At 42.4% G+C, this 14,541-nt stretch overlaps 1 protein-coding gene across 3 annotated transcripts in view; it reads right to left on the bottom strand.

Annotated features, from left to right (window-relative positions):
• The window catches only part of LOC140714370 (very long chain fatty acid elongase 6-like), a 152,447-nt gene extending 138,555 nt beyond the window's left edge, over nt 1–13,892 (bottom strand). For all 3 annotated transcript variants that reach the window (XM_073025575.1, XM_073025574.1, XM_073025576.1), the window contains exon 1: nt 13,651–13,892. In XM_073025575.1, the coding sequence (XP_072881676.1) occupies nt 13,651–13,739 (89 nt within the window). In that variant the 5' untranslated portion in view covers nt 13,740–13,892. The remainder of the gene's footprint in view (nt 1–13,650) is intronic.
• Nucleotides 13,893–14,541: the final 649 nt, after the last annotated feature.

Genomic DNA, 14,541 nt, shown 5'->3' with positions numbered 1-14,541 from the left:
AGGTACATGGAGCTTAGTAAAATAGAGGGCTATAGGTAAGCTTAGTAATTTCTAAGCTAGGGATATGTTCGGCACAACTTTGTGGGCTGAAGGGCCTGTACAGTGCTGTTGGTTTTCTATGTTTCTATTACAAGGAATCTTTGAGCGAGCTAGGGCTTTTCTCTTTGAAGCGTAGGAGAATGAGAGATAACTTGACAGAGATGTACAATATGATAAGAGACATTGATAGGGTGGAAGGCCAGAGATATTTTCCAGGGTGGAAATGGGTGACACAAGAGGGAATTATTTTAAGGTGATTGGAAGAATGTATGGGGGAGATGTCCGAGGTTTTTTTTTATATAGAGTGTAGGGAGTGCATGGAATGCACTGCCAGAGTTGGTGGTGGGGCAGATCCATTACAGACATTTAGGACACTCAGAGATAAGCACACAGGTAAAAGAAAAACAGAGGGCTATGCAGAAGGGAAGCATTAGATTGATCTGGGAGTAGATTGTGGGCCGAAGGGCCTGTACTGTGCTATACTGTTCTATGATCTATGTACCAGTGCTCTGTACCCACACCCACCAATCAATGTCACAGGATGCCCACTAATCAGTAACTCAACTTCTCCTGCCATCTAAGTAAAGCAGCTACATCAGCAGGTCCGAGACTGGTATCCTGCAGTCAGTTACTTACCTCCTGACATCCTAAAGCCGCTCCCTCCACCACTCACAAAGCAGGTCAGGAATGTGATGTGATACTCTCTGCTTGCCTGATATACTCAGCTCCAATCATTCTTGAGAAGCTCTACAACATCCAGAATAAATCAGCCTCACTACCACCGTAAGTGCATACCACACGATCTACAAAATGAACTGCCCTTAACCGCCATGGGCCTCTCCAACAATTCACAAACCTGCAATCTTTATAGCCAAGAAGGACAAAGGCAACAAGGACAAGGTTGGAAAGTGGTAGCCAAAGTTCAAAGTACATTTATTAACAAAGCATGGATACATTATACAATCTTGAGATTTGTCTCCTAACAGGCAGCTATAAAACAAAGAAACCCAAAGGAACCCAATAAAAAAGACCATCAGACACACAATGAGCAGAAGGAAAATAAAGCAAATCATGCAAACAATAAACACAAGCAAATAGTGTTCTGAACTGAAGTTCACAAAGAGAGTTCATCCACAGACCCTTAGTTCAGCGCAGATTGAAGCAACAAGTTGAACCGGCCCATCCCTCACCTCGGGCGCTGATACCCTGAACTTTTCAATCTGGCTTGGCACCTAAGTTGCCATCCAAATATTGGGTTCAGTCGCTTCAATCTACTCTGGGGCTGGACCCACCTCCTCGATTTGACCTGTACTTGACCTTTCTGATTCGGCCCAGCATCTAAACACTGTCCAAACCTCGGGTTCAGTTGCTTCTGTACATACTGGGGCCTGGACCCCACCACCTCAATTTGGCCTGTACCCGGCCTTTCCAATTCGGCCCAGTGCTTAAATCGATTTAACCTTGGATCTTCCTCGCTCTTGGCACAGGCCCACTGTCTCACCTTGCCTTGGTTCTGCCCCACCGAATTGCCTCCAAGTCCAAAGGGAAGTTACAGGCTATTGTTTGTGATGATCATTTATCAGAAAAAGAGTGATTAACTAAGTATTTAGTTGTTTTCCTTCTTTCATTGACCACCAGCCAGAAGTAGCTGAGAGTCACCAGTGCCATCTTAAACCGTTAGAACCAGTGGGTTTTATGGAGAGTAGTGCAATGACTTAAACTACTTATAAACCATATCAGATTACTGGTACAAGCAGCCTACCATCCAAGTCACACATCATCCTGACTTGGAATTCTATCATTGTTCCTTTTTCAACCCTGAACCTCCCTTCACAACAGCATTGTGTGAACACCTACTCCAGAGGGTCTTGGAAGATGATGACACATTACAATGGTAATGATGGCTGATGAAGGCTGCAGCAGCGAAGGGTTCCTAGTCATCTTGTATTCCGTGCCACCGGACCCTGACACCAATCTGTTGAGGACCATACAGTGACTACCCTTGCATCAGCTTCTCCATGTTAAACAAAGTCATACACATGCATTCTCCATTAAGGAGATGCACCTTTATCCCTTAGAACATTATACTCAACTAGATGGTCATACTATTCTACTGCTCCAGGGGGTACAACAGCTCACTGCCACCTTCTCAAGGGCAGTATGGAAGGGAATACTGCTGGACAGAACTTTCAAAAACAAATGACTGAATCAAAATGTTGAAATCCTGAGACCTTTACAACGAACACTGTTCAGTGACAATGAAAATTCAAAGTCTCACAATGCAGTTTTGTTCCAACATACAGAAGAAACAAATGTTGCACATTTAGCTTTCAAGAAAGCTGCTGCAGAAAAGATTACTGCACAAGTTCGGACTTAAAGGCTAGTATATTAGCATGAACACGGTGTGGTGAACTAACAGAAAATGGAGAGTTGTAATAAATGGATAATTTTCAAGTTGGCAAACTATAGTTTGTGGGATGACACAGAGATCAGTGCTGGAGTCTTGATGGAGTGCTGTATATCAAAGTCTCACACCTATTTTATTTATTTATTGAGATAGAGCTAGGAACAGGCCTTTTGAGCCATCCCACCCAGCAATCTCTGAATTTAATCCTAGCCTCATCACAGGGCAATTTACAATGCTCAATTAACCAACCAGTGCATCTTTGGACTGAGGGAGGAAACCAGAGCGCCCAGAGGAAGTTCACATGATCACAGAGAAAATGTACAAACTCCTTACAGGCAGTGGTGAGAACTGAACCCGGGTCGCTGGAACTGTAAAGCATTGTGCTAACCACTGAGCTACCGTGACACCCCACAGTAGCATCATGGTTATGCAAGAAGGCTGCATAAGTATAATATAACCAAATTTGGTGACAATACAAAGAGTGAGAAAATAGTGAGGAATATATAGATAGCCTGTATTAAGATATATTAAGCTTAAAGAGTTCACTACTAATTGGTAAATGATGTGAAATGTGAAGTTATCCACCTTGTTAGAAGAAATAGAAAAGTGCTAATGGTTCAAATAAACACTAGTAAAGAATACAATGAATGTTGCAGAGGGATCAGGGGATCCTGCACATGAAATAATAAAAATTAGCATGTAATTACAGAAAGTAAGCTGTAAAAGAAATGAAATGTGAGACTTTAGTACAAGTGCAATTAAGTATAAAGTTGTGGCAACTTTGCTTCACCTGTACAATGCTGACATTGGAAATCTGAAAAACAGAAAGTTCTGGAAAAAAACGTAGCAGATCAGGCAGCACACGTGCAGAGAGAAGCAGTTAATGTATGGCATTCTTATGTGATGATAAAAATATGGCGATCTTGCTCTAGCTATACAATGCTGACATCGGAAATCTGAAAAACAGGAAGTGCTTGCAACACTGAGCAAATCAGGCAGCATCTGTGGAGAGAGAAACAGTTAATGACTCAGTTTGAGGATACTTTGTTTGAACTGGGAAAGGCAGAAAACAAACTTTAATTGCAGGGAAGGATGGATAGGACAAAAGAATAATGACAGGGTGAGGCCTGTGCTGTACTGGGATAAACACAGAATATACTGTAGAACATAGAAGAATACAGCACAGTACAGGCCCTTCGACTCATGATGTTGTGCCTACCTTATAACCTACTCTCAGATCAATCTAACCCTTCCCTCCTACCTAGGCCACCATTTCTTGATCATTCTTGTGCCTATTTGAGAGTTTCTTACATGTCCCTAATGTGTCTCCCTCTACCATCACCGTGGAAGGGCATTCCATGTACCTACCACTCTGTGTAAAAAACTTATCTCTGACATTCCCTATACTTCCCTCCAATCACCTTAAAATCACATTCCTCAATAACATATAATTTTATTACTGAATAAGCCACAGTTGAAGTCTCCCAATTAATATGGAGAATTAATTAACTTCTTGAGAGAAGTTCAAGAAAGTGAGAGAACATAACCAAAGGAACATAAAGGGTGTGGAATGAAGGAAGATAAAGGGAGAGAAGACAAACATGAACCTCACAACTTTCGGATAGATCCTGCAGGTTGGAACATGCTGAGGAGAGAGATACACTGAGCAAACATCTAAGCTGGGTGACCTTGCTGGTTCAAGTAAAACTGGATAAAGTTAGTTAACTTTAGATAAAGAAGTTGTAGGATTTAATGCAAGAGAAAACAAGCAGCTGGAGCAACTCAGCAGGTTGGGCAGTATCTATACAGGGAAATGTACAGTTAGCATTTCAGTCCAGATGAAGGCTTTCAACCTGAAACCCCGAATGTTCATTTCCCTTACAGATGCTGTCCAAACCACTGAGTGTTTTTTTTCTGCTCGATATTCCAGCATGTGCATTCGCTTGTGTATCCTTGATATCAATCTGGAGGGCAGAAACATGTCCAGGTGTAAGAGTTGTTGTTCCTCAAGCTTATGTTGGGCAATATTTTAACAGTACCGTAGAGAGAAAGATCTGAATGAGAGTGTGTTGGAGAATCAAAATAGCAGGCAATGGAAGGTTCATTTCATCCCTGAAAACTAAACTCTGCTCCTCTAGAAACCAAACTCTACTTATTATTTATTGAGATACACTGTAGAATAGGCCCTTCTGGCCCTTCGCACCGCACCACCCAGCAACTCCCAATTCAACACTAGCCTAATCACAAGACAATTTACAATGACCAATTAACCTACCAACTGGTACATCTTTGGACTGTGGACTAGGGAACCCATGCAGTCATGGGGAGAATGTACAAACTCCTTACAGGCAGTGGCAGAATTGAACCCAGGTCACCGTTACTGTAAAGCGTTGTGCTAACCATTACACTACAGTTTCACCAGAGAACACACAGAGTGCACATTGAATGCAAAAAGTTGACTGGAAGAAATGCAAGGGAATTGCTGCTTCAATAGGCCAAGCGGCCTAATTCTGCTCCTATGTTTCATGGTTTGCACCTGGAAGGATTGTCTGCATCCCTAGATGGTGGGGGTGGTGGAATGAGCTGACATGGCAAGTGTATATGTCCTGTGACTGCATGGGGAGGTGTCAGAAGAAAGGGAGTGGTTGGTAGAGATACAGTGGTATTGCCACACAACTGCCGGACGATACTGAGGATGTTCTACGAGTCTGTGGTGGCCAGTTCTATCTTGTTTGCTGTTGTGTGCTGGGGCAGCAGGCTGAGGGTATCAGACACCAACAGAATCAACAAACTCATTCGTAAGGCCAGTGATGTTGTGGGGGTGGAACTGGACTCTCTGACCGTGGTGTCTGAAGAGAGGATGCTGTCCAAGTTGCATGCCATCTTGGACAATGTCTCTCATCCACTCCATAATGTACTGGTTAGGCACAGGAGTACATTCAGCCAGAGACTCATTCCACCGAGATGCAACACTGAGCGTCATAAGAAGTAATTCCTGCCTGTGCCCATCAAACTTTACAACTCTTCCCTCGGAGTGTCAGACACCCTGAGCCAATAGGCTGGTCCTGGACTTATTTCCACTTGGCATAATTTACCTATTATTATTTAATTATTTATGGTTTTATATTGCTATATTTCCACACTATTCTTGGTTGGTGCGACTGTAACGAAACCCAATTTCCCTCGGGATCAATAAAGTATGTCTATCTGTCTGTCCAATGACCAGGGTTAAATATTGACTCTGGTGCTACCTTGTGGAGTTTGTACCTTCTTCGTGGGTTTCTAGCAGGTACTCCAGTTTCCTCCAAGTCCCAAAACACAAGAGGGTTCTTGGGTCAACTGTCCACTGTAAGTGCAGACAAGTGGAAGAATCTACTTGTAGGAGAGCTAGTGGGAATGAGGAGAGAATAAAAATTGGGATCAGTGTAAATGGATATTAGATGGCTCAATTGGAATTAGGATGGGAATTGATTTATTATTGTCACATGCACTGAGATACAGTGGAAAGCTTTTGATGCATACTGTTCATACAGATCAGATCATTACTCAGTGCACTGAAGGTTGTAAGCTAAGCTGTTGGCTCATTAGCCTTATTGAGCACAGGAAATGGGATGTTATGTTGAAGTTGTACAAGATATTGGTGAGGCCTAATTTAGAGAATTGCGTGCAGTTATGGTCAACTACCACCAGGAAAGACTTAAATAAGGTTGAAAGAATACAGAGAAAATTTACAAGGACATTTCTGGGTCTGGAGGACCTGAGTTATAAGGAAAGATTGAATAGGTTAGGATTTTATTCCTTGGAATGGGTAAGTTTGAGGGGAGATTTGATAGGGGTATACAAAATTATGAGGGGTATAGATACGATAAATGCAAGCAGGCTTTTTCCACTCAGGTTGGGTGGAACTACAACCCGAGGTCATGGGTTAAGGGTAAAAGGTGAAAAGTTTAAGGGGAACTTTAAGTTCACTCAGAGGGTCATATGGATTGAGCTGCTGAAAAGCCTGTTCCTGTGCTGTATTCTTCTATGAATCTAGCTCCATAAAACAATAAGTTAAATAACAATGCAAAATTGCAGAACAATAACAATGCAAAATGCAGTGGTGGTAAACAATAAGGTGCAAGATTTGCCCTAGGGTGCCAACAGCCAATGCTAGAGGACATTCGACGTTGTTTTAAAGTGAGTAGAGGAAGGTATGGGGCAAGTGTCAGAGGAAGCATTTTTTTTTACAGAGTGGTAAGTGCTTGAAGTGTATTGTTAGGCTGGTGGTAGAGGCTGATACATTATGGACATTTAAAAAACTCGAATAAGCAGATGGATGTAAGCAAAATGTAGGGTTATGATCTGCGCAGGAGGGAAGGGTCATATTGAACATGCAGTAGGTTAAAAGGCTGGCACAGCATCATGGGCCAAAGGCGTGTACTGCACTGGCCTGTTCTATGGTCTCTACCCACCGCTAAACCTTTGATCGGGAGAAAATGGGCAGAGCTGAAGAAGAATCCGAAACTGAGTTCCGCCAGGTGGATAAATGCGTCGCTGAAGGGGAAGCTGAGTGTCCTCAGACCATCCTGCTGTGGGATGGGTGGAGAGACTCTACATCCACATTAGTTGAGACCAGGGAATAGGCACAGGGCATCATACGTATCATAGAAATAGAAAGGAGAAGAACCAGGTAGGAACGGAATCAAAGGGAAATAAATAAGTTTTTTACAGCAACAAGTAGGCTGAAACAATGGGTCTGCCCAGTTCTGCTTTCCAGGGTGAGACCACACCAGAGATACCATGAACAGATTTCGTCTCCTTTTTCAGTAAAGGATCACTAAGTTTATTCCATGAACAAAGACACTGGAAAAGGATATGAGGAATGTTCATGAAGAAATGTCAACCAAATTGGGCCAGAAGAACTAGAGCCCATCTTACTAAGACATGCAAGATTCTTGGGGGGAGGCTTGACAGGGTGGATGTTGAGAGGTGTTCCTCTCCAAAGTCAAAGTTGAGTTGTCATATGCACAAGTACACGTGTGCACAGATGCAATAAAAACCTTATTTGCAGTAGCATCACAGGCACAGAACATCATACAAGCAGCATTCACAGGAACATTTTTAAAAACATAACATTTACAAGAAAGAACATAATTAGAACAAAAAGAAACAGTTCATTTTAGTAAAAAGTGGTCAGAGATTTGTAGAACTTCACTGATGAGATTTTTTTCGTTTGGTTCATAAACCAAATAGTTGAAGTGAAGTAGTTCTTGAAACTGATAGTGTGGGTCTTCAGGCATCTTTATCTCCTACCCAATGGTAGTTGTGAGAATATGGCATAGTCAGGATGGTGGGGATCTTTGATGATGAATATTGCCTTCCTCAGGCTGCATCTCCTGTAGATGGTACCAATGGAGGGGAGAGATGTGCCCCACCATTACACTCTGCAATTCCTTACATTCCTGCGCATTTAAATTGCTGTACCAGACAATGATAAAACCAATCAGGATACTTTCAACAGTATACCTGTAGAAGTTTGTTAAGGGTGCTTGGTGACAAGCTGAACCTCCTTAACCTGCTAAGAAAGCAAAGATGCTGGTGACCTTTCCTTGCATTGCATCTATGTGCACAATGATGTACAGTTTGAACAAAGTGAAACAATGAGGCCATCAGAAAGGCTGATCCTGCCTGCTACAGATACTGCCTGACAGCCTGAGGTCACCCAGCAGTCCATGTTTTGTTCATGAATCTATGGGGACAGTTTCAGTAATTGGGATCTTCCACTCAAAAGATTTCTTAAAAATTTCCTCTCTCTCTGAGAGATCTAAATCCTTGGAATTCACTACCACAGACAACTGTGGAGGTGAGTCATTAAATATTTTCAAGACTGAGATACACAATATTTGTGGGTGACTTGGGAATCAGCATCATTAAGAAGAGGCAGGAAAATAGAATTGACGTCAAGATTAGATCAGCCATAACATTAACGGAATGGCAGAGGAGACTCAAATGGCTCCTATGCCTCTGCTTCATGCTCTTTCATAGCACTGGAGCCATCTCACAGATCAAAAACTAGTTAAAATGAGCTTACAAATGATAACCAGGGTTAGATTCAAAATGTCAAGTTGAACACTGTTTTTATTGTTGATTTTAAAGTTTGCCTGAACACTAAAACAGGATATGGCAACTTACCGTAATAACTTTAATCAATGAACAATCTGCTGGAGGAACTCAGTGGATCAAGCAACATCTGTTAGCGGAAAGGAACAGATGCCACTCAACCTGCTGAGGCCTACATGTGAAAGACCAAAAGTGTGCTGGAAATTACCTGGTAAAACAGACTTTAACGAAGAGTCTTAATTTCCTCCCAGATACAGCCTAGTATGCTGAACATGTCTTTTTTTGTTGAGTATCTATGACAAAAATCTAGAATCATTAGCGATTTATTCAGTGTCCAGCCCACAATTAGATGGTCTCCTTAAGTCCAGTGGTCATAAAAACTGCAGCCATCGTGAGTTTGAGGAGGTGGTTGTGTTCCTTCTACACTTGGGTGCCGTAAAATTAAATAAAATGCTCTTTGTTGCTTTCAGCGCCTAAAACGCATCTCCTCCCCAAGGCAGCAATCAAGACTTGCCTTCAACCATTCGGTTCTTGAACCAACCTGGCCAACCCTCATCACAACCTCAGTTTGGCAATACTATGACCACTTTCTAGTACAATGGCCCTTTGTTTTGCTCTTCTTTCTGTTCATTCTTGTATCATTTATATTTAATATTTATTTTTAAATGCACTCAGGCCACTTTATTAAGTACAGCTGCTCATTAATGTAAATATCTAATCAGCCAATCATGTGGCAGTAACTTAATGCATAAAAGCATGAAGTCATGGTCAAGAGGTTCAGTTGTTGTTTAGACCAAACATCAGAATGGGGAAGAAATGTGATCCAAGTGTCTTTGGCCGTGGAGTGATTATTGGTGCCAGATGGGTTGGTTTGAGTGTCTCAGAAACTGCTGATCTCCTGGGATATGCACACACAACAGTCTCTAGAGTGGGTGTTCCCAACCTTTCTTATGCCATGGACCAATACCATTAGGCAAAGAGTCTGTAGACCCCAGGTTCAGAACTCCTGATCTAGAGTTTACAGAGAAACAAAAACAAAAAAAAATCCAGTGATGAGTGGCAGTTCTGTGGGTGAAAATGCCTTGTTAATGAGAGAGATCAGAGAAGAATGGCCAGACTGGTAACTCAAACAGCCATGCATTACAACAGTGCTGAAGGGCATCTCTGAACACACAACACGTCAACCCTTGAAGAAGACCACAAACATATATTCAGTGGCCACTTTATTAGGTACAGGAGGTACCTCATAAAGTTGCCACTGAGCGTTTTTTTGTGATGTTGTGTATCTGATGCTATCTGCTTGTGATGCTGTTGCACACAAGTTTTTTTTTAATTGTACCTGTGTATCTGTGTTCTTTTGCATGTGATAATGATCTCAACTTTCAAATGACCTTATTCTACCTAAACTTTAATACAGCTAGTTGGTAATATCAATGCATTATTTAACACTGCAGTTAACAATGATTAAGTGTATACTCATAAATGACAGGAACAGGTCCTGTGAAGCAGTGACTAGTGGGGTACCGCAAAGCTCAGTGCTGGGACCCCAGTTGTTTACAATATATATTAATGATTTAGATGAGGGAATTAAATGCAGCATCTCCAAGTTTGTGGATGACACGAAGCTGGGCGGCGGTGTTAGCTGTGAGGAGGATGCTAAGAGGATGCAGGGTGACTTGGATAGGTTAGGTAAGTGGGCAAATTCATGGCAGATGCAATTTAATGTGGATAAATGTGAGGTTATCCACTTTGGTTGCAAGAACAGGAAAACAGATTATTATCTGAATGGTGGCCGATTAGGAAAAGGGGAGGTGCAACAAGACCTGGGTGTCATTGTACACCAGTCATTGAAGGTGGGCATGCAGGTACAGCAGGCGGTGAAAAAGGCAAATGGTATGTTGGCATTCATAGCAAAAGGATTTGAGTACAGGAGCAGGGAGGTTCTACTGCAGTTGTACAAGGCCTTGGTGAGACCGCACCTAGAGTATTGTGTGCAGTTTTGGTCCCCTAATCTGAGGAAAGACATTCTTGTCATAGAGGAAGTACAGAGAAGGTTCACCAGATTGATTCCTGGGATGGCAGGACTTTCATATGAAGAAAGACTGGATCGACTAGGCTTATACTCACTGGAATTTAGAAGATTGAGGGGGGATCTTATTGAAACGTATAAAATTCTAAAGGGATTGGACAGGCTAGATGCAGGAAGATTGTTTCCGATGTAAGAGAAGTCCAGAACGAGGGGTCACAGTTTAAGGATAAAGGGGAAGCCTTTTAGGACCGAGATGAGGAAAAACTTCTTCACACAGAGAGTGGTGAATCTGTGGAATTCTCTGCCACAGGAAACAGTTAAGGCTGGTTCATTGGCTATATTTAAGAGGAAGTTAGATATGGCCCTTGTGGCTAAAGGGATCAGGGGGTATGGAGAGAAAGCAGGTACAGGGTTCTGAGTTGGATGATCAGCCATGATTATACTGAATGGTGGTGCAGGCTTGAAGGGCCGAATGGTCTACTACTGCACCTATTTTCTATGTTTCTAAGCATAGTCAATACTGACCATCAAAACCCCATTTACATGGATCAACAACTGCCGGAAGAACTCAGAGGGTCAGGCAACATTTGTAGAGGGGAGTAGACTCTCAACTTTTAGGGTTGAGACCCTTCATCTGGCCTCTCAAGTCCAACTCTACATCCCCATCACAAGAGGTGGAAACAGGTAAGGCTGTCCAACAGGTCTCTGGTGAAGCTGTACAGACCAATCTCCATACAATGGACTGCAGAAACATTGATGAACTCCAACCATACCAGCAACTTCAGAGGGTGATGGAGACTATGCTCCACTTTGGAGTGAAGGGCTCACATAAGTAAGTACCCTTCATCTGACCTGAAACATGTTCCTCTGCAGATGCTGCCTGACTGCTGAGCTCCTCCAGCAGTTTTTCTTTCCTCCATGTTCCATCATCTACAGTTTTTTGAGTACCCACTTATACTCATCCTCTATGAATCCCGTTTTTTTTTTAAATTCTTCCCACATTCCCAAAAACTTCCTTAGATTCAACTACTCACATACATACACATTGGGGAAATCTACAGTGGCCAATAATCCCCCAAATTGCATCTCTTTGGAAAACAAAGGGCAAGTATAGGGTGGATGGCAGAGGTAAGTATTTTTACACAGAGTGGTGAATGCATGGAATGCCCTGCCAGGGTTGGTGGTTGAGGTAAATACATGTGGGGCATTTAAGAAACTCAGATAGGCACATGGATGAAAAATGGAGGGCTATATGGGAGGGAAGGGTTAGATTGATCTTAGAGTAGGTTAAAAGGTCTGTACAACATTGTAGCTGAAGGCCCTGTACTGTGCTGTAGTGTTCCACCTTCCGGAACATTGTGTTCTCTAGAGTAGCCAGAGGAAATCCATGCAGTCACAGGAAGAATGGTCAAACTCCTCACAAACTAAAGTCAGAATCAAACCAGAATCACTTCAGCAGTTCTACCAGCTGAACTATTGTGATGTTTGTTGCTTCAGGTACCATGGTTTCTAAAAGGCACAATTTTATACAAATCTGTAATATTCTGAATATGTTGCAACAATAAACCCACAACAGACCTATTCCCATTGCATAAAATGCTGGAAGGACTCAGCAGATCAGTGACTACAGAAGTACTGATGGAAGTGTTTTGGGCCGAGACGTTTCATCAGTACCTGATAAAGGATCTTGGCCCGAAATGTCGCCTCTTTGTTCCTTTGCCACAGATACTGCTGAGTTCCAACAGAATTCTGTGTGTGTTACTCTGGACTTCCAGCATCTGCAGAATATCTTGTGTTTGTTCCAATTTCATCAAATTTTTATCACCAGATGATTCATAAATATTGTTCTCTAATGTTACAAGAATTTAGTTCCACTGTCAACCAAACTTGAAGTTTTCAAGTTAAAGTAAGTCTTTCATCAATATTTCTGTTGTCACTGATTTTGAAAGAAAATTAAATTTGCCTGTCACATTTTGCAATAAATTCAAACATGCAAAACATACAGAGGAAGTCACAGACTTATTTTAAAAATCCACATGTCTATGGCTGTGATAACTTCACACAAATTATAAAATCAGGGTCACTTATCTGTCTTATGCAGCAACCCAGACAGGCACTTCATTGCTTCTCAGATTGTGCTCATAACTAAATTCAATTACAGGAGCTAAGGAAAGTAATAGTGTTTATCTGCAGACAGATATTTTGCTGTTTCTAAAGTGACAAATGAGTAGAAGGATGCTCTGCTTTTAAACTAATATCACATTTTTACAGTTTCATTTCAAAATGATGCAGTTTTTATCAACATTTGATTGTGCTGTAAAGTAGCAGCAGAGTAGACAAAGGATTGTGCACCACTGTTACCTCTCTGGTCTCTTGTAAATGCAGAATTGTCAATGATCCCATTTGCCACACCAGCCTGGCCTGATTTAGAGACAGCACATATTATTTAATGTGCCATAATGTTGTTACATTCTAAAGATGATTCTAGTGTAAGGTACTGTTTGAGATAATTATGGCGAACATACGGATATTTTAATGTGTCTGACAGGTCTACAGACACAGTGAAAGTTAGTAATCGATGCTCTTATATGACACCTAAATCACTTATTCCCAAATCTGTGGTTCATGAATAACACTCACTGAGCAATCCGTATCACTACATAGACCCAGCCTTGCTACAATAAACGCCTCACAGTGTCTCACTTACACACGATCCGCATTATATTGAACGTATCCACCCTATTCCAGCCTGTTTACCTGCAACCCTATTAGACTGATAGACAAGGTTATACCCGATTATTGCACACTGTCAAATAAAATTAGGTCACAGACAGCGACTTTGATTGCAAGGGGCGCATTTTAAAATTGCAAAAATACAACTAGTTTCACGACTGTAACACCCAGTGCTCTCCAGAAACACACAGATCCCAATCTATGGATTAATGAAGCCCGTAAAGGATTTTCGATCTATTTCTCAACTGTGTACGGGTCTGAATAGACCTGATATTAAAAGAAGGGGTGATTCTTGGAGTGGTTTGGCTTTACACACCTGCAGTGCACTGCATTCACTTACCAGTTTTCCTGCATCCATGCGATGGCTCCCCTTTCATCGAAATGTTTCTCAAACTCATATTCCTGCAGAGAAATCACTGACATGTTCATTCTCCGCTCTTTGGTTTGGTCCGCGGGGCATGCAATTGCACAGCTGCCTCTGACTGATTACAGCTCCTTGAGAGAAATAAGGAAATAAAGCAGCAGGTGAGAGTGTGCAGATGATGGAAAGCAGCGGGATGACTTTGAGCGGTACCCAGTAAAGGACAGAGCCTCTGCGCTGCGTCGCGTCTGCAAGCGGTTGCCGTGAGCGCTGCACGGGGGCCGAGCCCGGATCGCAGCGCCCATCCGCTGCCTCGCAGGGGTGTCAAGGACAACTGTCTCTCCATAAACGCTGTATTCCTGCACTTCTATTAACTATGCGAGTCTGTTTGTATTTCCGCAATATTTTGACTCAATCGATGCAAGTCAAGGTCCTGTTACGTCTTCCGATGCGATTATTAAATGCGATCAGTCAGGCGCTCACCCCTTCCCTGTGCTTTGGGTAGGGTTGACTGACAGCTCCAGGACGCGCATGCGCAGAAAGCCCAGACTGTCCCTAGGGTCGGGGGGAGTGATCAGAACAGTTTCTAATTTGTGTTGCTGCTGTGGTAGGCGCTCCCTGATTCTATGCAATTAACAGCTTCCTCTTTAATACACCCTCACTCATCCTGCGAACCCCGAGGGCTGCCCCGCGTGCTTCCCATTTTTCTTTGTTGTCATTCTGTTGAATTGGTCACCTGTTGCCGGGACGGAATGCAAATCATTTCGTGTCGGCTCACGGTTTCACAACTGTTCTCCAGAACACATGCTCTTTAATTTTACCAAACGTTAATGGCAAGCAAAAGGATCGCCTTAGTTCAGCCGCAGGAAA

Source organism: Hemitrygon akajei, chromosome 21 (genome assembly GCF_048418815.1).
Source record: "Hemitrygon akajei chromosome 21, sHemAka1.3, whole genome shotgun sequence".
Lineage (NCBI taxonomy): Eukaryota > Metazoa > Chordata > Chondrichthyes > Myliobatiformes > Dasyatidae > Hemitrygon > Hemitrygon akajei.
This window is presented reverse-complemented; position numbering and strand designations above follow the sequence as displayed.